The 26936-nt window shown below is 41.5% G+C and overlaps 2 protein-coding genes across 2 annotated transcripts in view; one reads left to right on the forward strand and one right to left on the reverse strand.

Annotated features, from left to right (window-relative positions):
- On the reverse strand, positions 1-8334 carry coq2 (coenzyme Q2 4-hydroxybenzoate polyprenyltransferase). Its single transcript, XM_020489663.2, has 8 exons — positions 7537-8334; positions 6371-6722; positions 4765-4931; positions 4122-4243; positions 3866-3951; positions 879-1012; positions 517-705; positions 1-292 (listed from the first exon to the last, which is right to left on the reverse strand). Exons 2-8 carry the CDS (start codon positions 6669-6671, stop codon positions 149-151), a joined length of 1143 nt encoding a protein of 380 aa, XP_020345252.1. The 5' UTR covers positions 6672-6722; positions 7537-8334; the 3' UTR covers positions 1-148.
- LOC109895727 (zinc finger protein 462-like) overlaps positions 7888-26936 on the forward strand; it is a 23302-nt gene continuing 4253 nt past the window's right edge. The window contains exons 1-4 of the mRNA XM_020489661.2: positions 7888-8178; positions 20105-20173; positions 20376-26329; positions 26472-26752. Coding sequence (XP_020345250.1) covers positions 20164-20173; positions 20376-26329; positions 26472-26752 — 6245 coding nt within the window. The 5' untranslated portion in view covers positions 7888-8178; positions 20105-20163. The remainder of the gene's footprint in view (positions 8179-20104; positions 20174-20375; positions 26330-26471; positions 26753-26936) is intronic.

Consider the following 26936-nt stretch of genomic DNA (forward strand, 5'->3'; position numbering starts at 1 on the left):
CAGAGCTTAACATGAGCTTTATTAGGAGACAACACCCAATACGGTCAAGACTTACAAAATAATGGGTTGTGTACTACTATATAACTAGAATGTCCTCTGCACACTAGAATGTAAATCTTGTGTTCTGAGAAGTTCATTGTACCGCTAGTTAATCATTTTGCAATGAACTGTCTCTTTGTTCTTTCCACAAGTTTCCACAGACTATTCCTAAGAACAGGAGTAGTCCAAGGTTTCTGTTTGAAACAAATTTTTTCCAGCAGTCCTCTGGTTTGTTGATGTCCAATGTGTAGATCTACCCGATAAAGAGAAAGGCATCACAATCAGTTACATCCATTGAAAATAGTTGTTGGGATGCATTTGTCTCGATTATTAAGGAATGATTCACAGTTGAGGGTTCTGTGTAAAACATTAACATAACCACATAGAATGATATTTCTCTGCATAACCAAGGCTAAATCATTATTGAATCATCTCAAACTAAAATGTTAGCACACAGTATATCAAATATACCCTCACCTGATGTGTGAGGTGAATAGCCACAGCTGACAGTGTTGCATAGTAAGGCAGAGTCTGTTCTGCGTTGACCCCAGCCACAATCAGCCCTGACATCATGGCCACCATGAACCCACTGAGCCAAGGCTTGGTCTGTTCCTGGAACCTCAATGCTGTAGACTTGACTCCTACCCTGATGTCGTCATCTTTGTCCTGGTGACAATAGGAAGGAATATAGTGCACACATAATAAACAGAGTCGTCATTCATAGAACAATATAGAATGTTCTCCAACAAACAGCATGAACTGAGGAAGCACCAACATTTGCAACAGCAACTTTAAATTGTCACAAAATGACAGTCATAGCACATGTGTACACTTCATACCTGATGGGCATAGATGGTGTCATATATTAATGTCCACATCACTCCTGAGAAATACAGAGGTAGGCACACCGACCACTCACAGGAGCCTATGACCGCTGACCAACCAAGCAGTGCTCCCCAATTGAAGGTCAGTCCTGAGGAGAAACAAGTGTTTTATTTTGTTTACAGAGCATTCAGAAAGTATTCAGACCCCTTGACCTTTTTCACATTCTGTTATGTTACAGCCTTATTCTAAAATTGATTCAATTGCTTTTTTTACTAATTTGTTACACACAATACCTCATAATGACAAAGCAAATAAATACTTATTTTTTTTATTGCAAATTCATTACAAATATAAAACAGAAATACCTTATTTACATAAGTATTCAGACCCTTTGCTCAGTGCTTTGTTGAAGCAAATTCTTGTGTATTATGCTACAAACTTGGCACATCTGTATTTGGGAAGTTTCTCCCATTCTTCTCTGCAGATTCTTTCAAGCTCTGTCAGGTTGGATGGGGAGCGTTGCTACACAGCTATTTTCAGGTCTCTCCAGAGATGTTTGACCGGGTTCAAGTCCGGGATCTGGCTGGGCAACTCAAGGATATTCAGAGACTTGACCCGAAGCCCCTCCTGACTGTGTGCTTAGGGTCGTTGTCCTTTTGGAAGGTGAACCTTCGCCCCAGTCTGAGGTTCTGAGCTCTGTTCCATCTTTCCCTCAATCCTGACAAGTCTCCCTGTCGCTGAAAAACATCCCCACAGCATGATGCTGCCACCACCATGCTTCACCGTAGGGAATGTTGCCAAGTTTCTTCCAGATGTGACGCTGGGCATTCAGGCCAAAGAGTTCAATCTTGGTTTCATTCGGCCAGAGAATATTGTTTCTCATGGTCAGAGTCCTTTAGGTGCCTTTTTGGCAAACTCCAAGCGGGCTGTCATGTGTCTTTTACTGAGGAGTGTCTTCCGCCTGGCTACTCTACCATAAAGCCCTGATTGGTAGAGTGCTGCAGAGATGGTTGTCCTTCTGGATGTTTCTCCCAACTCTACAGAGGAACTCTGGAGCTCTGTCAGAGTGATCATCGGGTTCTTGGTCACCTCCCTGACCAAGGCACTTCTCCTCCGATTGCTCAGTTTGGCCAGACGGCCAGCTCTAGGAAGAGTCTTGCTAATTCCAAACTGCCTCCATTTAAGAATGACGGAGGCCACTGTGTTCTTGGGGACTTTCAATGCTACAGAAATGTTCTTGTCTTGGAAATCTACGGACAATTCCTTCGATCTCATGGCTTGATTTTTGCTCTAACATGCACTGTCATGTGGGACCTTATACAGACAGGTGTGTGCCTTTTCAAATCATGTCCAATAAATTGTATTTACCACAGGTGGACTCCAAGGACTCCAAGGATGATGGAAACAGGATGCACCTGAGCTAAATGTCAAGTTTGATAGCAAAGAGTCTGAATACTTTTTATTTTAAATACATTTGCAAAAATGTCTTAAAACCAGTTTTTGCTTTGTCATTATGGGGTATTGTGTGTAGATCGATGAGCACATTTGTTTCCTTAATACATTTTAGAATAAGGCTGTAACATAACAAAATGTGGAAAAAGTCAAGGGGTCCGAATACTTTCCAAATGCACTGCATATGGCAGCTCTATTGCAAAGACCAACTCAGTGGCCTTGTGGTTAGTGTCCTCCCTAAGATTGGAAGGTTGGGAGTTCGAACCCTGGCCAATTAATATCAGACTGTAAAAATGGGACCAGATGAGTCTCTGCTTGGCACTCAGCATTAAGGAGACATATTGGGGGTAAGGCCCTGCAACAAACTAACGTCCTGTCCAGGGGGTGTACTTATACACCTGCCTCACGCTACAGAAAAAGGAGATGGGTTCCTGCTTAGAGCTGGGACGATATACCAAAAATGACTGACACCGAGATTTCAGTTCCTCTTAAGTCAGTCATTTTGCCACACAACGTTCCTGTAGATTGTTCTAAAACCATTATTTGGTCAACAGTAATGCATTATGTCGATTCCTGTTATGAAAGTATCTGAATGTCCCTGTTTCACTGTTGACTACTGAAGCACAAGCATACGACTGTTGCGCAAAATGCTATTGCGGGAAAAAGACAGTTTTCAAAGCAACTACTGTTGTTCTAGTTACAGATAGTAGAGTCACAGCTTTTCTGTGAGTATATAATATATTTCTCACCTCTTAATATTAAAATTCATGGCACCACTTTACAACTGAAGTAGGATGTAGTTAGGATGGTTTTGGTGCGCCCGCGGGGCACGCCATTTGCAATGAATAGGTCTAGTCCTAGCACTGGAAAGTTTTTGTAGGACATTACATTTACTTAAAGATGAATCAATTAGCCTACATGGCTACCTAGCAACAATACCCCATTTAGAAATCTAGCTAAGTGTTTTGAGTCCCCACTTCCTCAGGTGTTGAATAATATAAACACGGAAAATATGCCCAAAGATGTTGGATAATTCTCTGAAAAGCTCAAAAGAAATCTTATAATTCTGGATCCTATTTTGCCAGGTGGCATTTTTTTTTTTAAATCAATCATGCATTTCCTGGATATGTTAGATGCAATAGCTTACTTTTTTAATCATAGGCTACACCATCGCCATTGTCTTACTTGGCACTGAAAATGTTTAGGTCTGGAGCCCTGACGCTAATGTAAAGTAACTGTCCATCAAAAATGTCTTTATCATTGTGTTGGTTGTTATCGAGAAAAATAGTTACATTTATTGCAATATGACTTTTTACCATAACGCTCTACCACCTTCCCCCAAAAATATTTTATTGTAATTTAAGCGCTGATTCATAGTTATCGTAAAAAATGGATACATTTATCGCGATATGGATTTTTGTCCAGATCGCCCTGAGAAGTTCTGGATCATGCAAGGTTAATTACTTCTCGAACTATCTATTGCAAAGGGGAAGCTACTATCTGTGACAATTGAAACAATGCGGATTAAAAAGTACTTACAAAAACATACCCAATACAAGCTGTGGCCAGTAGGTGATCCTCTTCATTAGTGGATATGTGACTACCAAAGATAGGGAAGCAGCTCCAAGAGCTATACTGTGAACGGGAAAGTGAAATGTCATCACATCTGTCCAAGTGGACTGCTCGTGGACAAGACAGTATTCCGGTCACAATCTTGTGCACTTTCACAATCTAGCCTTAATTTAATTTTAGAAAAGTATTTTACAGCTGGCTAATGTGTTCTTTGGTTTGAATGGGGCATGTACCTGTAATAATTGAGACAAAGCAGGACCCCCAATGCCAGAGAAAGCTGACCCCCCAAGAAGACTAGAGCCTGCATCTGAGTGATCTCCCCTGCAGCAATTGGCCGAGTAGCTGTCCTGGCAACCTGCAAAGTACAAAGATGAGGCAAAATAAACAGTCAAAAGCCTTTCAATTAAGTCCTCTGATTGTATCATTTTCATGGCAGTTTGTTTCATTTTGTGCTGCTTTGAGTAAAGATGAATTACTTTTGGCCATAAACTATGTGACAAGTGTGATTTAAAAAGACGCCCTCCGGCGATATAGATTTTTTTTACTTTTCCTGTTGAAAAACAATATCCCATGTCAAAATACAGTAAAGGACAAAACAAAAGTATGTTTTGATCAAAATTCAAGTAGTAGTTAGTCTGATGGTGCCCCGCTGATTTCCTCAGTCTCCTCCCTCGCTTGAGGGACAACAGAGAACAAAAGAGGAAAGTCCCCCCTCCCCATGTGCTATGTCATGAGGCACCTGGACCACCTATTGATACGTGCCTTTTTTTTTAAAGTAAATCAGATGAGGTGAAAAGGAGACTGGGGTAGGACTTCAACAAAAACGATGAGTAGGCCTATACTATATTAAAAAAAAGGTGACAACTAGTAGATTACCTTCTTGTCAAAGTCCTTGTCCCACATGTCATTGATGGTGCAGCCAGCCCCTCTCATCAGCAGGGCCCCCGTGCCGAATAATGTGAGCATGCCCAGATGTGGGAGGCAGCCTGGGTCTGCAGCCAGGCCGATGCTCCAAGTGCAAGGCAGGTACAACAACCATGTTCCTATGTCACAAAGAACAGGCAATCAGATCAATGTTTCAAAACATTAAATGAAGAACAACTGATGGCGTTTCAGACACCTCATACATACGTACACCTCTTAACCCTTTACATTCATGGGAATTGGCCTATATGGATAGGGCTGAATTTAAATAGTTCTTAAAAAATAACTATGAAAAGCATATGCATGACCATGGTAGCAATTGAAAGTGAACAGTTTGGAGATCATGGGAAAATAATTAGACCAAAGGTGAGTGCACAAGAGTTCACCTGACACAAGACTGAATCCCAGCATTACACAGTTGATTTTATGTGCATTTTACATTCTGTACTTTCGGCATATTTGTTGATAAGTACATCTGAAAATACTCTGGATACATTCAGTAACATGATAAGAGTATTCCTGGAAAATGTGGGGTAGGTACAACATAAGACAACAACAAAAAATGACACGGGTTTATGTGAGAGGACTAACTGATGTCTCCAAGTCGGCACACACCTCTACAAAGTGTGCAGTTCCTAAGCAATTTCAATGCACTTTTATGGCTCAAAGAAGAGTCCAACTATAAGGTACTTTTTGGCGCTCTCCTAGCTGTGCCATTGAATAACTAAACCACCCTGCATCCCTGAATTACTGTTGTTGTTAACCTATTCTAAAATCAGTCCATTATAAATCACTATCTGGGTCAGGTGGGAATGATTTGAAAGCTTGTTCTATTGCCAACCTGACTAGGGAAGTAAAAAAAAATATATATATATCTTACAGTGTTAGGCTGTCACAGGACAATTCAGAAATACGGTTGGTAATTTTGGAATGCATAAAAAGGAGTCACGAGTGCATTTAGGTGCGTATTCTGCGACAAATAGTTTTCACAATAAAACAAACATAGGGTTAGAACTCAGGTTATGATGCCATGTCATCTTGTAACTGTACATCAAACATAGTGATAATCAACATTGACACTGTATATGACAAGTTTTATAATTTGGAAATGTGAAGTGCACATTTGGACTCACAGGGGTTTGACTTGCTTGTATGACATCAAAGCGGTATTTATTATAATCCCCAACATCTCGTCTTTCAAAATACATTGAGTAATCTTAATTTACATAATTTCCCTCACTCAGACAACAATAAATATGAGAAAGTTGCCCAATTACCAGGAGGGCTGATGGCAACTTCTTGTTGTGCGTGGTGCTCAAGTTCAGAATGGCTGTCAGTAAAAATCTATACAGGGCTGTGAAGCGTAGTCAGAACTCTGACATGTATATCATGTTACTGTACAGACACTAGGTTCCAATGTAGGTGTTTATTACTGTCCAGATCTAGCCATTTTCAACCCAAAATTATGATTCCAGACTGTTAAATCTATAGTCCATCAGTTATCCACCTACCACATAATATAACATTCAAACCCTAGGTCAACATTAAAGCTACTAACCGATTGGTTTGTCAAGTCTCATTAATCTGAGGTAGGGTTTCATGGGCGCTGGGGCAGAGTTGACAATCCCAGCCGCTGACAGGCTAAACAGTCTTTTCCTGGTGGCATCAAGTCTGGTTGGTGGATTTAACAACCATGATTGCGGGCTATTTTCTGGGTGGTGGGTAGAGGCTGTGGTTTTTCTCTGATTGTTCAGGTAATTGCTGGAGAGGCTAGGGAGGTTGGAGTAGCAGGTCCCATGGTGACGCAGCCTCCAGGTGTTCAGAATGATTTGAGAAGTTAATCTGGCAGGGAGCATCATCTCCTCTCTCTGCAGTCAAATGCACATTATCCTCCCTGACACTTGTCACATCTGGAGAGAGAGGAAACATGATGGGAACATGACACGTTGTCATTTATATGCAAATTATGTCCTTTGTCACGAAGGGCCAACCACACACAATAGGGTTGCACTCTTTGCCTTTACAGTCTAGTGTTTTATTGTGTGCCATAGCTGAATGGCTTTACATGACTGACACACCATCAGACTGGAAAAACTAAAATATAATGTAATATACAGCTGATTGTAACGGGCTAATGTGGTGCTCCATTCGCCGTTCCAGGTTAGATACTGTAACGGCTAAAAGCAGCATTTTCTCAATTCAAAACAAGCTAACCAAGTGTTTTGTGACATTTGCAATCCACAATATAAATCCTGCCGTGAATCAATTACTCTTAATAGCCTAGGCAGCCTATAGTTTAGGCACCAAATGTACGATTTCAGACCATTTAGGTTGTTGCATACCCTTGGCAGAACGTGATGTGCAAAATCCTAAATTGTCCGAAAATATTAAAATTATGTTTAATAAAATATGTATATTTCCCCGTTTTCTTCGCCTTCTCGCCATTAAAGCTAGTTAGAGAAACATGTTGCCTTCGCAGGCTAAATGGTGGATACTTTATGTATGAGCAGGTCCACGGGGGACACGACCGCCGGGAATGCACATCAAGCTTAGTGCATGGGCGCTAGATCTGCACTATCGGTCTAAGTAATCTATGGATTCATAACGCTGAACGCATTGAGGTTAGAGTTCACTTGCTATATTATTTCAGATTGTAGGACGAAATGTGTTACATTTAATATTTTTCACTGAACGGTCATATTTTTACAAAACATGCAAACGTACCTTACTAAAATGGCTTCCCGTTTTTTTTCGCGGAATGTTTGGTACGACACGTTAAATGTTCCGCAAGAAACACTCGCCTGGTCGGTTGTTGTTCTGCTTGTGGGACGATATTCCACGTGGGATATCAAAACACCGCCAATTTTGGCGCAGCTAAATGTTTTATGGTCATATTCGGGGTTGACACTTTTAAAAGCCAGGTGGAAACGAATACATTTGTCGCTAGTAGATTTTAGGGTGTCTACATAAATTCAACTTTATTTTAGAAAATACGAAAGATGACATCACATGCAAGTCTTAGTTAAAGTGGCTACAATTTATAGGTACAGTGTATGTTCAGTAGACTTTTTTTCAAAATAAATCAGTGTGTACGAGGGCCCATCAGAGACAGTATGGGATGAGCTTTAGCGGCAATTGCCAGATTTTTTTTTTTTTGCATTGCACCGCCACCCGGTTTCTTGCTTGACTGCAGAGTTCTTTGTAGTCTCTAGCTACTGGTCACCAGTGTAGCTTGGTCCGCAGACGTAAGAAGATACATGTTGTTGTAGGAGCGGGAAAAACATGGCGACGAACATCTACGAAGCTAGCTAGCACATTGAGGACTCAAAACATTGTCTGAGGCGCCCCTTTTCTCTGTATGAACGTGTAAGTAGGCTATTCAATATATTTCGTTAACGTTTTGGTAAATTATGCCACGTTTTGTAACGTTAACTATTTGCATGCTAAACAATTTCAGATTTCTATGGTGAATCAAATAGAGGGGTTCAGATTCCACGCCCCTTGTTAATTCTTCTGCGACAAGACCTAACGTTAGGGCTGGGACGAAAATGTTGTCAATTTAATTGAGTGGCCAAACCGTTAGTCGGATCATCTTAATTTTGTTCACAAGTTTGATTCTAATAACAAATGCAGCAAGTGATTTTTGGTCAATCTCTGCAGTGAGTTATCGGAGTTTGCAGTATGTTGTTTTCCAGCCAGCCACTAATGGTCGCTATTTACTTAACGGATACACTATCGTCTGGAGGACTGTTAAGGCCCGTGTACATATTTTCCAGGACGTTGAAAAATACGTATTTTCCTAATGTTGATATCAGGCTCATTTTTGGGTTAACTGTAAATTGAAAGTGCGTAATTTATAGACGTCTATGTTTGGGTCAAATCAAGGCTGGTCCAGGCCGCTAAAAAATCTGAACCAAACATAGATGTCTATGATTGGTTCAGATTTGGACCGGACCAAAAACGAATGTCGGTGGATGTGGAAATCAAGGTGACCGGACTGTACCAAAAAAAGACGTCGGCCCGTGCTTACTGGGGTGTAGCCTACCATATCAGCCCACAATAGAATTGTATGAATGCCCATCCATGTGGTAGGCCCACCATTTGTAAAACAGGCTGTTGCATTGGCTTTATTAGTCCAGATTCCTGTGACTAATCAGTTTGGCTATTTAAGCTCTGAATATCAACTACCCATCTTTATCGGGAATTATCTTGACTCTAGTTACAACATGTTTACACAGCAGGAAGTGCAGAATTATTTTATTTTTTGCTATGACAACTTGTCAAAAATTGACAAACTTTAAACCACTGATTATGACAATGGGGCGAAATTCCCGGAAAGCAGTTGTGATTGTCCATTCCATATTGTCCATTTTACTTTGACCTGGCCTGCTTTTAGGATACATTTTTTAGGATAGTTTGTTACATGACAACACTTTTGTTTTTGTTGGATTGGGCACCATTTTAGGTTAGGCTGTTTGGTCAGAGAAACCTGCATGGTTTAAAAAGTGTCCATTAGGGATGCACAATATATCGGTGAACATATCGGAATCAGACGATATTAGCTAAAAATGCCAACATCGGTATCGGCCCGATGTCTAGTTTAACGCTGATGTGATAAACCAATGTCAAAGCTGACGTGCATACCTATACAACGTAGGTAAGTGACACCATGTACAATTTTGCGGTTCACCTGCAACACAGCATTCCTTACCTAGCCCACAATGTCTGCTGTGTGGATCAAGCAGTCAACAAGTCGAGCAGTCATTTGAAATAGTAACAACATTTCAGCGGGACAACTCAAAGGCGAAATCCATTAACGCCAAGATAATGGAATTCATTGCCCTTGACAATCAACCGTTCTCTGCTGTGGGTGATGTTGGCTTTCGCGACTGGTTGAGCACCGATACACACTAACATTACCAAGTGCGCTATTGTTCAGATGTTGCCCAACCGGACTTACACAGTAATAGCGCCACTGCTATTAGCTTCATGGCATTCTATGGAACGCCGTTTGGATCTTTGCGTGTCAAATAACACTATTTGACACGTCAAATAACACAGCTCTATTATAGAATGTTGTGTGTTCTGTATTTGCACTTGCAAGGCAGGCGCCACCACTACTATCAGTAGCACTGTGAAGCTACTGTGAAGCTCTATCTGACTATTAGGCACAATAGTGGAATTTGCGGTTGACTTCAAAATAAAAGTACCTATTTGAAAGGGATGGAGAAGGTTACAATTGGTGGAATCATGCCATATTTAGACTAGATAATGTTAAACAAGGTTGGAATGTGAAGCAATGAAATGGGGTACCAGTCTACTCAGTGACACCCACAGAACACAACTGAAGAGTTTACACAAATATTAGCATTGTAGCTCTTATTGCTGGACTGTGACTGTGTGAAATCACCTCCCCAGTCAGCCTATTGTGTGTATTGACATTCATATTGCACTGTAAAGCTTTACCTAAGGATTGGGCATTAATGAAATGCGGTAACAGTCTACTCAATACCCAATATATTTTTTCAGAACATCCTGCTCAGAGTTAACATCCACGCAGTATTGTTTATCTCTGGAATACTGTTCAATACACATAGGTTGACAATAAATGTGTCTCAATTCAGTTGTTTGAGTCCCGCAATAAGAGCTACAATGCTAATGTTTTCTGGGTGTCACTGAGTAGACTGAAACACCATGTAATTGATCCACAATCCATATGTAAGGCTGTACAGTGAAATAAGTATGCCCCCAATGCAATTCTAAAGTATAATACATCCAGTGTGATTAACAGATTTGTCAAATTAAAAAATAGTCTTTTGTTGATTCTATATAACATTCCAACCTCATTTAGCGTGATCTATTAAATTAAGGCATAGTTCTACTATTTGTATGCATTTGCATCACTGTCAATGACATGCTTTTATTTTGAAGGCGAACCGCAAAGTCCACTATTGTAACTCATCCTTATTGTGGCTAGCTTCACATAGATGGTTCCGACCACCATTAATATAATTAAAACTGTCTTATAAATTAGGGTTATTTTAGATGATGACACCTAGCTATATAGTTAGCTAGCTAACTATAGCTACTGAAACAGATTGTTTTGCTATGTTTTTGGGGAGAACATTGTTTGCATCCATGAGAGAGCTAGATTTTTTTATGACCAGCACTGTAGGTGCGCGAGACAACTTTACCAGCATCATAGCATACGTATCGATGAATCGCTGTGACATATGAAATGCGAGTGCTAGTATAATAACTACTTTTAAAATTAATGAACGCATTTAAGTATTATGTTATGTGCAGTCATATTCAGGTCCTGTTTTGTCAACAAGCTTATTTGACACGTCAAATAGTGTTATTTTGGTATATTTTTTGACATGCAAAGACCCAAACAGCGTTCCATAGAAATCCTGGTTGAGAATGGAACGTCTGAACAAATGAACAACAGAACAACATAGCAAGTAAGTGAAAGAAACAGGTTTGGATTGTTTTACTGGTAATGGGGACATACGTAAATGCCAACAAAATAACTTTTTGGTCAGTGTGGTGTTTGTGTGTGTAACCTTTATTTAACTAGGCAAGTTACTTAAGAACAAATTCTTATTTACAATGAGGGCCTACCCTGGCCAAATCCGAACGACACTGGGCCAATTGTGCGCCGCCCTATGGGACTCCCAATCACGGCTGGATGTGATACAGCTTGGATTCGAACCAGGGACTATAGTGACACCTCTTAGACCGCTGCGTGTGTGTTAACTGTTTAACTGTACTAGAATGTTTTAAAGGCCGCTAACATTTTAAACATCGGCTATCGTTTTTTCGGGCAAGGAAAATTTCAGATATTGTTATCGGCCAAAAATGTCATATCGGTGCATCACTAGTGTCCATCTCATTACATTGTCATCCATTTTATCTCCAGCCTGTAGGCTACAGAAAAAGGCCACATACTCTTTTTACAATATCCTATATCTGATACATAATTTATTTGATTGAACATTGGTGGAGCGCCTCAGCGATGCATCTCTCCAACAGCACCCTGTAGAGGCGCGCTGGGAATTCACAAGCAAAATATGTTTTTTCACATCCCTAATGTCTCCGATTTATGAAATGGATGCTTGGGTAAAATAGTTTACTACAAACATGGTTACATTTAAAGATATTGTGGCACACCCATTAAAAACCTCTTAGGGATAGGCGGGACGCAAATGTCTCAACTGGCCAATTACCAGGGAAAATGCCAGATACTCAATTAAAGCTACACTCTTTGTGAATCCAGCCAACATGTCAGATTTTAAAAATGCTTTTCGGCGAAAGCATAAGAAGCTAATATCTGATAGCCTGCACCATCTGCACCAGCAGTGAACAAAGGAGCTAGCATATTTCAACCCTGCAGGCGCTACACAAAACGCTGAAATAAAATATAAAACATACATTACCTTTGACGAGCTTCTTTTGTTGGCACTCCAATATGTCCCATAAACATCACAATTGGTCCTTTTGTTCGATTAATTCTGTCCATATATATCCAAAAGGTCCATTTGTAAAGCGCGTTTGATCCAGAAGAAAACAGCTTACAAAAAATGCAACGTCACTACAAAAAATTTAAAAAGTTGCCTATAAACTTTGCCAAAATATTTCAAACTACTTTTGTAATACAACTAGGTATTTTTTAAACGTTAATAATCGATCAAATTGTAGCCTGGGCAATCTGTATTCAATACAGGAAAGAACAAACCAGTGCTGCTTTTCACGTCTTGCGCAACTCACAAAAGTGTTCTCAGTTCCTAGTTGGCCTACTTCTTCATTGCACAAAGAAATAACCTCAACCAAATTCCAAAGACTGATGACATCCCGTGGAAGCGGTAGGAACTGAAAACAAGTTCCTAATGAAATATTCCTTGGCAAAGACAATTCAGGGAACAGAGAGGGGGGGGGGGGGGGGGGGATCTGAACAGTTAGTCCTCAGGGTTTTGCCTGCTACATAAGTTCTGTTATACTCACAGACATGATTCAAACAGTTTTAGAAACTTCAAAGTTTTCTATAAAAATCTATGAATAATATGCATATCTTATATTCTTGGCATGAGTAGCAGGAAGTTGAAATTGGGCGTGCTATTTATCCAAAAGTGAAAATTCTGTCCCCTAGCCACAAGGGGTTATTAACTCAACATGCAGAATAATGCCTGGCTGGAAAGGGGATGGGCTGCATAAGCTCATGTAACCCAATAGTGGAAGCTCTGATATACTGTAGCAAAAATGTGGAATAAAAGTAGTCGGTTGTCTGCCCTACATACATAAACAAACAGCATTTGGATGCTTTAATGCATACCTGTAAACACAGATACAATAGGAAGACATATTAAACTATGAATATTTATGAATGTAAGCTTTACTTTTTGGTAGCTGATTAATAGACAACTTTCCAAGTCAAATTTGCTCTTATTCCGTGCTGTATGAGCCTCCCTGACAAAAAATACATACTGTTGCATGCACAACACACCGTCCGCGTTGCGTGCACGAGCATAGCGAAATAAATGTACCCCTACATGTTATTCAATCATAACATCCAAACGTTTTGCGCGTGTCAACGGACATCTGACAGGCATGCAAACTAGTCACCTTTTGGCGAAATTAGCTGTTTTGAATCCAAAATAGGTGAACTACGTGATTTGTGTAGATCCGATGAGAGGAGGAGGAGGAGGGGGAGGGGGGCGTTGGAGCAATACTGGCTGTATCAAGGCTCCAATCCTTCACATAACAACAGAATGCAGCACGCGACTGAAGAGAGACGAGACAACCAACTTGCTTACAGCATCAGCATGCGCTCTGCCAGTTAACTTACAGCAGCGCGTCCCCTGAACGAACTTCATGAGCTGTAACTGAAAAACAACAACATTTGGAAAGTTTGAGGTGAGGGAGAAAGTGTGGAGGAACAAGTATGGTTAGCATTGTTAAGAATCTTGCTAGCTGGATCGAATTCTCCTTTAGCTAGCCAGAGAAATGTTGAGCAACATTAGCCAACTTGTCTGGTCAAATTATTGAGTTTTTGAAAATTAGCTGGCTATTAAAGGCCGACAGCTAACACTACAACATCAGATGAGCTAACATTAGTAACCTAACCAATTCGCGATAGTGTTAACTGGTATACGACTCCTTGCCGTTCCTCAAGTTATAACGCTTTGGTTGCTTACTGGACCCTGGCAATCTGTGAAATGTTAACTAGCAAACCACTATCTGTTAACTAATGTTTTCCCTTTACAGTATGTGGTTAATTTTCAGAATGAGAGAATTAAGTGAAAATGAGGTGTTGCTTGTTTAACAAGTGTAGCTGGAGCTGGGCCTGGCTTAAGCTGGATGCCACTATAGAGGTGAAAGGAACACAACACACGTTCCCTCTTTCTCACTGGATAAAAAGGGGTATGCCAGGTGTACTCTGCCTGAAAGAGATCAATTATGCCAACAAACAGTATCGTGCTCTGCTGGCACATTGTAGAACAGATGTCCACGGGCAGAACATGTATAATGTAATAATGTGCAGTGTAGCCCAAAGATATTGATTTTGTTGTTGAATTTGACAGAAACACTTGTGAGGGAGGATTATAAAATGTTTTACTCAGTGAATGTTATTTTTGCACACATGTAGCCTTGTGCACTTGATCAATATCTACTATAGTGGCCACTATAATAGAGCAAAAATAGAATGCCTGTTTGTTTCATTGTATTTCTATTTTAAGATGTTTACTTTAAGTGCAATATTTAGATGTGTGTGGTCACAAGCATTCTATTGTAAAGGCTGCCATGGCTAACTGCAATATTAGTGTAATGTTTTTTGTCAAGAGTGTCATTTGCAGTAAAGTCTAGGCAACAAGTAACATTGGATTGCTTTCTTTAAATTTTTTAGCTGTTATGTTCACATTAACCACTTTATTTTACACACGCAGACTGATCATGTAGATCATATTCTTTGTTGTTTAATTAGTTAAAACCTGCATTTCCCCCTAGCAGGGATTTTCGGCAACAACAACAAAGTGTCACATTTTTCAGTTGGCATCCCTGGCTAAAATAAAACTTGGCTCTATTTTAGGTGCTTGAACCACTGCAAGTCCCGCCTCTCCCATCTCCTCATTGGTTTTTAGAAGCATATACCCACGGGGGTGATTGCGAGATGAACGAGGTCCACACTCCAGTCCAGTTGGTTGCAGTAATGCACCTTAAATTTGATTGCCAACCACCATATAAAATCCACAGAGGAAAAAGACTGAAGGAAGAGAGATTACTAGAAAGCAACAAGGTTTCTCCCTTTTAATTTGTGGATTAATTGTAGAGAACACTCAAAATGGGTCGGTATTCTACAAAGATCCAGAATTCTTTTTGATTTTTCAACCTGCGTATCCTGATCGCGTCTGGTCGGAATAGACAAACTCAACATGCTCACGATTGCGGACGCACGCGCGGTGCCGTTTTTGCCAGCATGTTTAACAAAAAATGTTGAGTCGATTTTAACCAGCTCGATGGAAAACAAGTGGGCTCAGGCTTTGGAATTCAATTTTTTGGGGGGGTCCAAGGTTCCTTGAAGGATTTTGTATCTTTAGGCCCTACTCTTGTAATTATGTCCGGGGCCACCACAGATTCTCTTTGGGTTCACCACGGATTTTGCCTCAAATCCAATATGGCTGCCATTTGAAGGTTACAGCGCTTATGCCCATTCTGAATCCAAAATGTCCAACATGACGATTACACCTGCCTATAAGTTTCCCTTGTTTATTTTGTTATTAGTCACTGCCATGCCTCTGTTGTGCTTGAATAGCTGAAGCTAAATAGGTTTTCAATGTGTGTTCATGTTTAAATCTCATTCACCCACTCTCAGAGGGTGTCTCAGGGTGCGTAAAGCCTCGCCGAGTCCCCAGCATCCGGGTGTTCCGGTTTTCAGGGGACATGGAAAGAGAGCCTGTGACACAACTTCCGCTTTTGGATGTTAACAAGGTGACACTCCATCTTAACAAAAATCAAATCAAATTTATTTATATAGCCCTTCGTACATCAGCTGATATCTCAAAGTGCTGTACAGAAACCCAGCCTAAAACCCCAAACAGCAAGCAATGCAGGTGTAGAAGCACGGTGGCTAGGAAAAACTCCCTAGAAAGGCCAAAACCTAGGAAGAAACCTAGAGAGGAACCAGGCTATGTGGGGTGGCCAGTCCTCTTCTGGCTGTGCCGGGTGGAGATTATAACAGAACATGGCCAAGATGTTCAAATGTTCATAAATGACCAGCATGGTCATATAATAATAAGGCAGAACAGTTGAAACTGGAGCAGCAGCACGGTCAGATGGACTGGGGACCGCAAGGAGTCATCATGTCAGGTAGTCCTGGGGCATGGTCCTAGGGCTCAGGTCCTCCGAGAGAGAGAAAAAAAGAGAGAATTAGAGAGAGCATATGTGGGGTGGCCAGTCCTCTTCTGGCTGTGCCGGGTGGAGATTATAACAGAACATGGCCAAGATGTTCAAATGTTCATAAATGACCAGCATGGTCGAATAATAATAATAAGGCAGAACAGTTGAAACTGGAGCAGCAGCACGGCCAGGTGGACTGGGGACAGCAAGGAGTCATCATGTCAGGTAGTCCTGGGGCATGGTCCTAGGGCTCAGGTCCTCAGAGAGAAAGAAAGAGGGAAGGAGAGAATTAGAGAACGCACACTTAGATTCACACAGGACACCGAATAGGACAGGAGAAGTACTCCAGATATAACAAACTGACCCTAGCCCCCTGACACATAAACTACTGCAGCATAAATACTGGAGGCTGAGACAGTTTACTGGATTGGTTGAACAGTGCAGAAGAGAACCCCCCCCCCCTTCTCGTCAAGACCAGTGTGTAAGGGATCTAGTTTCAGGTGTTTCTTTTACGCCTGCTATGTTAGGTTGAGGTGTGTATAATATGTGTGAAGTACTGTAGGACAAATATACTAAACCAAAATATAAACGCAACAGTTTAAGATTTTACTGAGTACAGTTCATATAAGGAAATCAGTCAATTGAAATTAATTCACTAATCTATGGATTTCACATGACTGAGTATACAGATATGCATCTGTTGGTCACAGATACCTTAGGATCTTGTCACGGTATCTCTTTGCATTCAAATTGCCATCGATAAAATGCAATTGTGTTCGTTGTCCGTAGCTTATGCCTGCCCATACCATAACCCCACTGCCACCATGGGGCACTCTGTTCGCAATGTTGACATCAGCAAACCGCTCGTCCACACGACTCCATACACGTGGTCTGTGGTTGTCAGGCCGACTGGACGTACTGCCAAATTCTCTAAACCTGCCTCAAAACATTGTTTATGGTAGAGAAATTAAAATGTCATTTTCTGGCATCAGCTCTGGCGAACATTCCTGAATGCCAATTGCACTCTCCCTCAACTTGAGACATCTAAGCCTTCCGAGTGGCACAGTGGTCTACGGCACTGCATCACAGTGCTGAGGCGCCACTATGTCTCTTGTTCGGTCCCAGGCTGTGGCACCGTGGCACCGCCGGCCGTGACCAGGAGCCCTATGGGGCGGCGCACAATTGGCCCAGCGTCATCCGTGTTAGGGGAGGCTTAGATGTCTCTTGCTTAAAATCATACCCACCCACTGGGGAGCCAGGCCCAGCCAATCAGAATTTGTTTTTCTCCACAAAAGGGCTTTATTACATAAACACTCCTTTAACTTGTGACATCTGTGGCAATGTCAAATCAAATTTTATTTGTCAAATTCTCCAAATACAACACGTGTAGACTTTACCGTGAAATGCCTACTTACAAGCCCTTAACCAACAATGCAGTTAAGAAAATATTTACTAAATAAAGTAAAAAATCAAATAAAACGAACACAAAATAACAATGGGGGGGTACCGAGTCAATGTGCAGGGGTACAGGTTAGCTGAGGTAATTTTAACACGTAGGTAGGGGTAAAGTGACTGCATAGATAATAAACAGTGAGTAGCTGTGGGGGGGGGGGGGGGGGGGGGGGGGGGGGGATTAATTGTTCAGCAGTCTTATGGCATGGGGGTAGATGCTGTTAAGGAGCCTTTTTGACCTAGACTTGGTGCTCTGGTACTGCTTGCCGTGCGGTAGCAGAGAGAACAGTCTATGATTTGGGTGACTGGAGTCTTTGACTGTCAGGTTGGGATGGCAGGAAGCTTGGCCCTACTGGGCCATACGCACTACCCTCAGTAGTTGTTAGAGCTGCCTTTTATTGCCCCCAGCACAAGGTGCATCTGTGTAATGATCATGCTGCTTAATCAGCTTCTTGATATGCCACACCGGTCAGGTGGATAGATTATCTTGGCAAAGGAGAAATGCTCCCTAACAGGGATGTAAGCCAATTTGTGCACAAAATTTGAGAGAAATACGCTTTCTGCGTATGGAAAATTCCTGGGATATTTTAATTCCGCTTATGAAACATGGGACCAACACTTTACATGTTTACATGCTTTATATTTTGGTTCAGTATAATATTTGTACTTGTACTTTATATTTTAGTTAAACTGTTTATACACACTTATTTAAAATACTGGATTCTTGACATGGCTCACTTGTATCTACTGCTGTTCATATCATTCTTTGTATATCTTGTGGAAATTCTTCCCGTTTACATACGTATAGTTTGCATTTGGATTACTGTTACTGTGCTATTTGGGTTGTTGATTGGATTCTTCCTGGCCTTGTTTTTTTTTGTGCTTTGACGTTTTACTGCATTGTTAGGTGCTACTAGCTAGTAACATAAGCATATCGCTGCACAGGAAGGGACATGATCCAGGAAGTAGGCAGGACTTTTATAGCGTATTTAGACTGGTTTACCAACTTTAAAGCTAGAACCCTTAATGCTGAAACTGCTACGTCTGTTTGCGATATTACAAAGACATGACTGCAAATAATGAACAGTTTTTTTTGTCCTTTGGTCATCTTTGTATGCGTGATAGAACAGCATAATGTGTACTGCAAAAACAAAATGACCACCTTGCGCAACACTCCTTACCTCTGCTTCATCAACGAAACAATAGGTGGGGATACAGACAGTGGTGCTGTTTCCCTTACTGCAGATTCCATACTCACAAACTTTTGTACAGACCCATTGTTTAGACCTTTGGTCTAAAATGGCTAGCTGATAGCTTTTCTCAGGTAAACCTGGCAAAATGATCTATTATGTTAAGCAACCATCCAATCACATTTCTTAAACAGGTCAACTTGTCCACCAGAGGGAGATTCTAAAACCTTCAAGGTTTACTTCCTTGTTCTAACAAGTGGAGTGCCGACATTGCGTAATGCAGGTGATCTTACACAAAATCCAAAAGGCACGTTTTCACATGACCAAATTCCATGTTTTTGCTTACCGTTTCACTTGCATCCATGTGCTTTTAAGAAAATAAAAAAAACATGGATTATACATTTATATTTGTAGTTACACTGGGGGGGGGGGGGGTTGACAATGATGGTCTTGTCAAATGGCTATTTTTATCCCTGCTACTATCACTGACTGGTGGTGCAGTCCACAAAGTAAGCTTTAAAGGGATAAAACTGCTAGATTCGGGTGTTTGTTTTATTTACCCAGAGTCAGATGAACTCATGGATACCATTTTAAGACTCAACTACCCCTGCACACAGACTCGGTACCGGTGCCCCCAGTATATAACCTCGTTATTCTTATTGTGTTACTCTTTATTTTAGCCTACTTGGTAAGTATTTTCTTCTTCTTAATCTGCACTGTTGGTTAAGGGCTTGTAAGTAAGCATTTCACAATAAAGCCTACATTTGTTGTATTTGGCGCATGTGGCAAATAAAGTTTGATTTTGAGTAAAGGGCCTGAATACTTATGTAAATGTGAAGAACATTTTTTAAAGTAAATTTGAAAACATTTTAAATAACCTGTTTTTGCTTTGTCATGATTGGGTCTTCTGTGTAGCTTGAGTGGAATTTTTTACATTTTATCCTGTACATGAGATTATTACAGATGAGAGTGAGATTATTTTTATTTGTCAAACAGCAGCCAAGCATCTTATCATCATGTCACCAGAATAAGACCCTCACTATTAATTGGAAAGGAGCATCAAGCTCATCATAGTGCACTTTCATCTAAATGTATTTCTGTATCTGTAATCTGTATCCTAATAAACTGCATGCTTTCCCGAGTCGTATAACATTTGCGCATAAAGGCGTTGTCACCACTATTTCTCGCGTAATTAATTTAAACATTTTGGGATGGGAACCTGTTTACTGTCATTAAATTATTATGCTACCCAACAGGTTTCTCTCCTGTTTGTCAGTGAATTTCTGGGATCAAGAATCTCACAGAGCCAGGGGAGATGGAGAAAGGTATGACTTGTTCTTATACCATAATACAAGTTGTAAACAGGAGAATGGTGAACTTTATCACCTGATGTTTTTAACTGCTTAGTCGGTCTGGAAATGCTTAGGTGCATGGCACATTTAGTCATTAATATCTGATGATACACATTTTTATTCTGTAGTTGTATATTATTTTCATTCATTATTAAGATATTTTATACTCCCACAGATTCCGGGCACCTCAACAAGTCTGACCAAATGACCCAAGGTCAACCAGGCTCTCAACAATCCGTGTCTCCAAGTCAGTCATTCCAGTGTAACCATTGTGTCCTCCTCTTCAAATCAAAGTATTTCCTCCTTGAACACATGAAGAAGGTGCATGGCGTTGATGTGGATCCTTCACAAAATGAAGGGAGTTCTACTCCCTCAGAGAGTTCCACGCCACCTCACAGTAGCACTCGCTACAACAGTTCAAAAAAGTTTTTCTCTTGCCGGCATTGTGTGTTTACGTCTTCCAGTTGGACAGTTATTATCAAACATGAAAAAACATATCACAAGGTGCCGGTAAGGGGTCCTGGTAAGGGCGGGACCTTGAAAACACAGAAACGGTATTTGAGGGGCAAGATTCTCAATGCCAAAGTGTCACTGCCAGGTAAGAAGAATCACAAAAATGTGTCGGCACTCAAACGCAAAAAAGGGGACGTGGGGAGAGTGAATTCCAAGTCTACCTTAAAAACCATAAACATTCCTAGCTCTAGCTTATTGTTGAAGAACCTGCGAACTCAAGTGGGATCCTCAAGAAATTGTTCTAAATTCAGAGTCGTACCTGGAAGTTCAGCGCATGAGTCATCTTTAAATTCCTTGCAAATGAAGATGTCCACCATCCCAAGGCCATCAGGTGCGCGTGATGTGACTGTCATGTCAGATGCGCCTTTCCATAGCTATGACCAAGACAATGGTAAAGGTGTTTCTAAAGTAACTGACGAGAGATTTCATTCAGAAAGTGAACAGATGGGCTCTCACTGCTGCTCGCTCTGCAACTTCTCTGCGACTTGGTTGGAAGATCTTCACACTCACCAGCGAAGTAAGCACAGTTACCTTTTTTACAGCATGGGGTCAAGTCTGCTGGACAAAACGGTGACAGAGCAGCGGAATCTCAAACCTGAAACGTATAATGGAATGTCACTGACAGATCCATTAGCTAAAAACACCAAGAAGAGAACGCATGATGACACTCCTTTAAGTCCTGCTAAGAAAAATATCAAAACAAGCCCCGAAAGTACAGTCATCCAAAGTAAGCTATCAGGGGGCACTGCTTTCACCTTTGAGGTTAGCGAGGATGAAGAGGAGGGAAATGCCTGGAGAACTGAACTAGATGCCTCAGGAAATGAAATAGAAGATCAGTTGGCAAATGGGGAAAGCAGGGACAACTCAAAAAATCTTTATCATTGCAAACACTGTGACTACAGTCACAAGTCATCTCGCAGTGTGAGCACCCATTACCAGACAATGCACCCTTACATCAGGTATGACTTTCAGTACATCATGAATCCAGATGATTGGACTGCCACCTTCCGTTGCTTGGAGTGTCCGGTTGATTTTGCCGCCCCTGATGACCTTAAGCAGCACTATAGGGATCATCACCCAGAAGCCCCAAATGTGTTCATGATGCGATCAGATCAGCTTGATTTGGTGTATAAGTGCTTTGCCTGCCCATTCACCATTTCTAATGGCAAGTACTTGAAACCCCATTACAAAAACAAGCATCCAAAACTGAAAATGAGCAATCCCTTAATGTACTGCAGTTTTACTACCAAGCCCACTGAACATGAACCCTCTACATCACAACATTTAGGGCAAACCTCCAGCCTAAAGAATGCAGAGGTTGTCTCTCCTGAGAGGTCTCCGACCCCACATAAAGAAACTGTTAATATCACCCATACACCCTCATTAGCATGTTCTGCTTCCATGGGAGTGGATGTGGAACTGTACCACTGCAAACATTGTGTATTCAGCAATAAGTCAGTGGTTGTCATGCTTGTCCACTACCAAAAAAGCCACCCGAAGGCAGGATTGACAATTGACAGCATAAAACAAGCTTCTCTTGCCATTTCCAGGAAACCTAAGGACGAAACACAGGTGTCTCCTGAAAATATGGTTTTGGAGCCATTTAAACTCCTAGAAGTTAAGTCCCCCAACATTTCCCTCTCCAGACCAGATGTTGCACAGGAAGATGCAGAGAACACGTTTTTCTGCCAGCATTGCAACTATGACAACCTCACAGTGAGGGGGGTGTTGAATCACCAAAGGTCAAGACACCGTGATCTCAAGGCTTCTGTTGAGCAGATACACCTCTATACTGCTGAGGTTCGTAGTCAATGTAAAAAATCACAGGGCATTGTAATAGTCTCACCTAGCACTCCCCTCCAAAATGATGTTGCACAGGAAGACGTTTTAAAGCCATTCAAACTTCCAGAAGTTAAGTCTCCAAACACATCCCCTCCCATATCCAGTGTTTCACAGGCAGATGTTGAGAGTCCATATTTCTGCCAGTTTTGTGACTATTGCAACCCCACAGTGAGAGGAATTATGAATCATCAGAAGTTAAGACACAGTACTCGTAAGTCAACTGCTGAAAGTATAATCAAACATACTGCTATGATTTGTAGCAGCCCCAATGTGAGAGGGGTTTTGAATCATCAGATGTCGTCTCATAGTCATCTCAAGGTGACTGCTGATAATGTCGTCAAACATACTGCTGAGGTTCATGGTCAATGTGAAAAGCCTCAGTTTACTGGATTTGACTCATCTAATTCCTCTTTAAAATCCACAGTTGAGAATGAGGTAGCTGACTTGTTTTTTTGCCAGTACTGCAACTATGGCAACCCAAGTGTTGCAGGGGTTTTGAATCATCAGAAATTAAGACATCGCCGTCTTCAGATATCCACTAATCAGATCCTTCAATATACATCTGAGCTTCTTAGTCAAAAATCTACATCTCAGTCTGCTGGATTTGAGGCCCCTAACTCCTCTCTCCTCAGATCTGATGTTGGGAATGAGGCAGGTAACTTGTTTTTCTGTCAGTTTTGCAACTATGGCGATCCCTCAATGAGCGGGATTTTTAATCATCAGAAGAGAAGACACGGTCAACTCAAAACAACTCCTGATGACATCTTCAGGCATACTACTGAGGTTCGAGGGCAAATGAAAACATCAGAAGAGTCTAAAAGAGTCAACTCAATGAACTCTTCTCACATCTTACCTCTTCCTCTTGTGACGGAAGAGGCTGTGTTATTCTGTCAGCTTTGCAACTATAGCAATCCAACCATGAGTGGGGTTATGGATCATCAAAGGAAAAGACACCCTGATCTTAAGGCAACTCATAAACAAATCCTTGAATATACTGCTGCTATGATTTTGGCCCAATCTGGCAAATCACCTCACTCATCATTCTTAACATCTGAGATTTTCCAAGAAGAATTAGAGAAGTTCTTCTGCCAGTATTGTGACTATAGCAATTCTACAGTAAGGGGGATTTTGAATCATCAAAATAAAATGCATGGTGATCTCGAAACAAACGCTGCGCAGATCTTAAGGCATACTGTTGTGGTTCAAGGGCAAACCAAACAATCTCAGTCAAAAGCAGTCCACTCACCCAACTCTCCTCACATCTTGTCTCGTCCTCTTTTGAAGGACGAGGTTGCAGACATGTTTTTCTGTCAGCTTTGCAACTATAGCAATCTAACAGTGATAGGGGTTTTGAATCATCAAAGGAAAAGACACCTTGATATGAAACTAACTGCTAAGCAAATCCTTGAATATACTGCTACGGTTATGGGCAAATCGCAGCCAGTACAAGAAGACACACTTAACTCATCCCAAGAAGAAGAGGGGAAGTTGTTTTACTGCCAGCATTGTGACTATGACAATGCCACAGTTAGGGGTGTTTTGAATCATCAGAAATTAAGACATAGTGATCTGCCGGCTACTGCGGATCAAGTTGTCCGGTATACTACCATTGTTCGCACCCCCCCCAAGAAATTAATAACCCAACAACCTAAAAAGTCCCCCATGAAAGCTTCACAATCTCGCACGCAGAAAGCTGCACCACTCAGGTCCTTAAAATGCCGCAAATGCTCTTATATAACTCCCCATATATATCTTTTGAAAAGGCATCTGAGGAATAACCACCAAGAGAAAGCCCCAATCACAACGATTATGCGTTGGGCTTACCAAGATGGCCATTTACAAGCAGGTTATCATTGCGAGTGGTGTGTTTGTTCACACACTGAAGCGAAGGGACTCCTCCGGCACTACCGGCAACGTCATCCAGATAAAAATACTGGACTTGAGTCCATCATCCTGAGGTTACATGTTGGCCCTAAGACTTCTCTATCTAAAACAATTAAGCCTAACACAGAGCAGAATGTTAAACATGAAAATATTACCCTCAGGTTTGGGGAAGTTCCGAAGACCTCCCCATCTTTTCAGTCCGGAGAAGGTGACACAAAAGTCTATCCATGCCGAGCATGTTCCTTTAAGGCTACTTCAATGGGGGGTATCGGCAGCCACTACCGTGTAGTTCATCCATGGTCTGTCAAGGAAGATGGATCTGTGTTAGATGTCATTAGTAGTAGGCAGACCCAAGAGCCAGGGGTCCATGAAGAGCAAGCTGTTCATGAAACCTCGGGGTCAAGCGAGACACATATGTGCCCTGTCTGTTCCGGAGAGTTCAACACCCTCCATGGTATGTTTACTCATTGTGGAAAGAAACATCCAGAATATGATATGAAGATCCATGAACAGTCTGATGTTCTTGAAACCTCAAATCCAAGCCAGCGATGGAGGTGCCCTGTCTGTTCTGGAGAGTTCAACACCCTCCATGGTATGTTAACTCATTGTGGAAAGAAACATCCGGAATATGATCCATCAACTTGTGAAAAGGAACCTAAATCTAGTACAGGTGATGGGACTCTGGTATTCAAGTGTTCAATCTGTCCGTATGTGAACTCTCGCCCTCATGGTGTTCTAACTCACTGCCAGATGAGGCATCCAGCCACCAAAGCCAGAACTGAGAGACTTGAACAAGAAATTGTACACTTCAGTGACCCAGACGAATGTGTGAAAGTCCGATCGGGTAAGAGGATAGGATTGGCAGGCTTCCAGTGCAATATGTGTCCAGTCATCCATGCAAAATTCAAGAAGTTGAAAGCTCACTATGAGATGGATCACAAACGATCTGCCCCCAATATGTTCAAACCGGCCTTGAAAAAATCCGCTGCCATTAAAAAACATCTTCTCTCCAAATATAGAGGATCCCAGACCTCAATTGCCCAAGCTGCCATTTTAAAAAATAGGAAATCCATCATAGTCAAATGCCACCTTTGCAAGTACTTTTGCACCACTAAAAAGGGTCTTGCCCGCCATCTTCGCATTAACCACAGTACAGTGGCTCCAATTGAGGACAAAGAGTTTTCCTACAAGTGTGCACTGTGCTCGTATACGACTTTGATTTGTAAGTACCTTGCAGCCCACTATAGGAGGCAACATGACAATGCCGCTTTCAACAACCACTTTGTTCCAGCATTCAGACCTCACCGCATTCCTCCAACCTCACAACACCATAAGGCTTCTTTGAGTCCGGAAACCAAATCACCTGGTGAGAAGAGAAACTGTTCTCTCTGTTTTTTCCAATGTCTTAGTGAAAAAGGCATGGTCTCCCATTATGTGATTTGCCATCCAGGAGTCTCTAACAGCATGCACAAATCTAGCGAACACCGACCGATTAACACACTGCACTCTCCCCCAAAGCCCAGAAATCGCCACAGGCAGCAGAAACCTGTCTCCAAGTTATTTGATCCAGAATGTGAGAAAGGCAGCGCATTGCGTCCAGTTGAATGCAAGAAATGTGTGAAATTATTCTTCAATTCAAATCTCCTGCTAAGTATCCACTACACCAATTTCCACAACGAAGATTTCAAACGGGACTTCACCATACTTTCAAAGACTTCAGAGATTGGCACAGAGTTCTACAGATGTGGATACTGTAACCTCCAAATCCAGGGCAGTGTGGACCTCGGCTCCCATCTCGACCATCATAATGAGGAGTTTCAGACGCTGGAAAATGGACAGAAGAGGAAACAACACCTTAGTGAGCCACCAATAAAGACCAAGTCTGTTAAGGTAAGTGGCACATAATGCAGTAAACTGCAAACCTACAGGCTTGTGATTGTTTGACAGATGGTAGTACTGTACAACATTGGAAAAATACATCTGTGTTTTCCCATATGTGATTCTCAACCGTAATCATTTATTTGTCTTTCAGCATGAAAGACAAGAACTGCCCGATGTTCTGCCGGCAGCGGAATCGGACAGTCATTGGATTGTGACAAAGGTGGAATCTGTTGCAACAGGGATGGGTCCAATGGGGTCCCCTTCCCCTGTCCCGTCGACAACAGAACCAGAGGGGGGGTCAGCAGGAGAGGAGTGCAAGCACTGCGGGCGAACTTTCATGTCTTTGAAAGGTTTACGCTCACATGAGCGGAGCCATGCAGCTACGGCAGCGCTCAAACGGCTGGACAACATACCACATCAACAGAAGCAGATGTAAGAGGAAATATATTGTATATTTACATCAGAGGAGAGTACTGATAGTATGTGATTGATTCTATCTTGTAATGTTACCTTCTTTAGGTACCACAATACAACATTATTTCTTGCTTCTATATAACCATAAAGATTTGCTTAAACATCTGAATAAATCAATTTGTGAAATGACTGCTTGTCTGCA

Source organism: Oncorhynchus kisutch, linkage group LG8 (genome assembly GCF_002021735.2).
Source record: "Oncorhynchus kisutch isolate 150728-3 linkage group LG8, Okis_V2, whole genome shotgun sequence".
In the NCBI taxonomy this organism is placed as follows: Eukaryota; Metazoa; Chordata; class Actinopteri; order Salmoniformes; family Salmonidae; genus Oncorhynchus; species Oncorhynchus kisutch.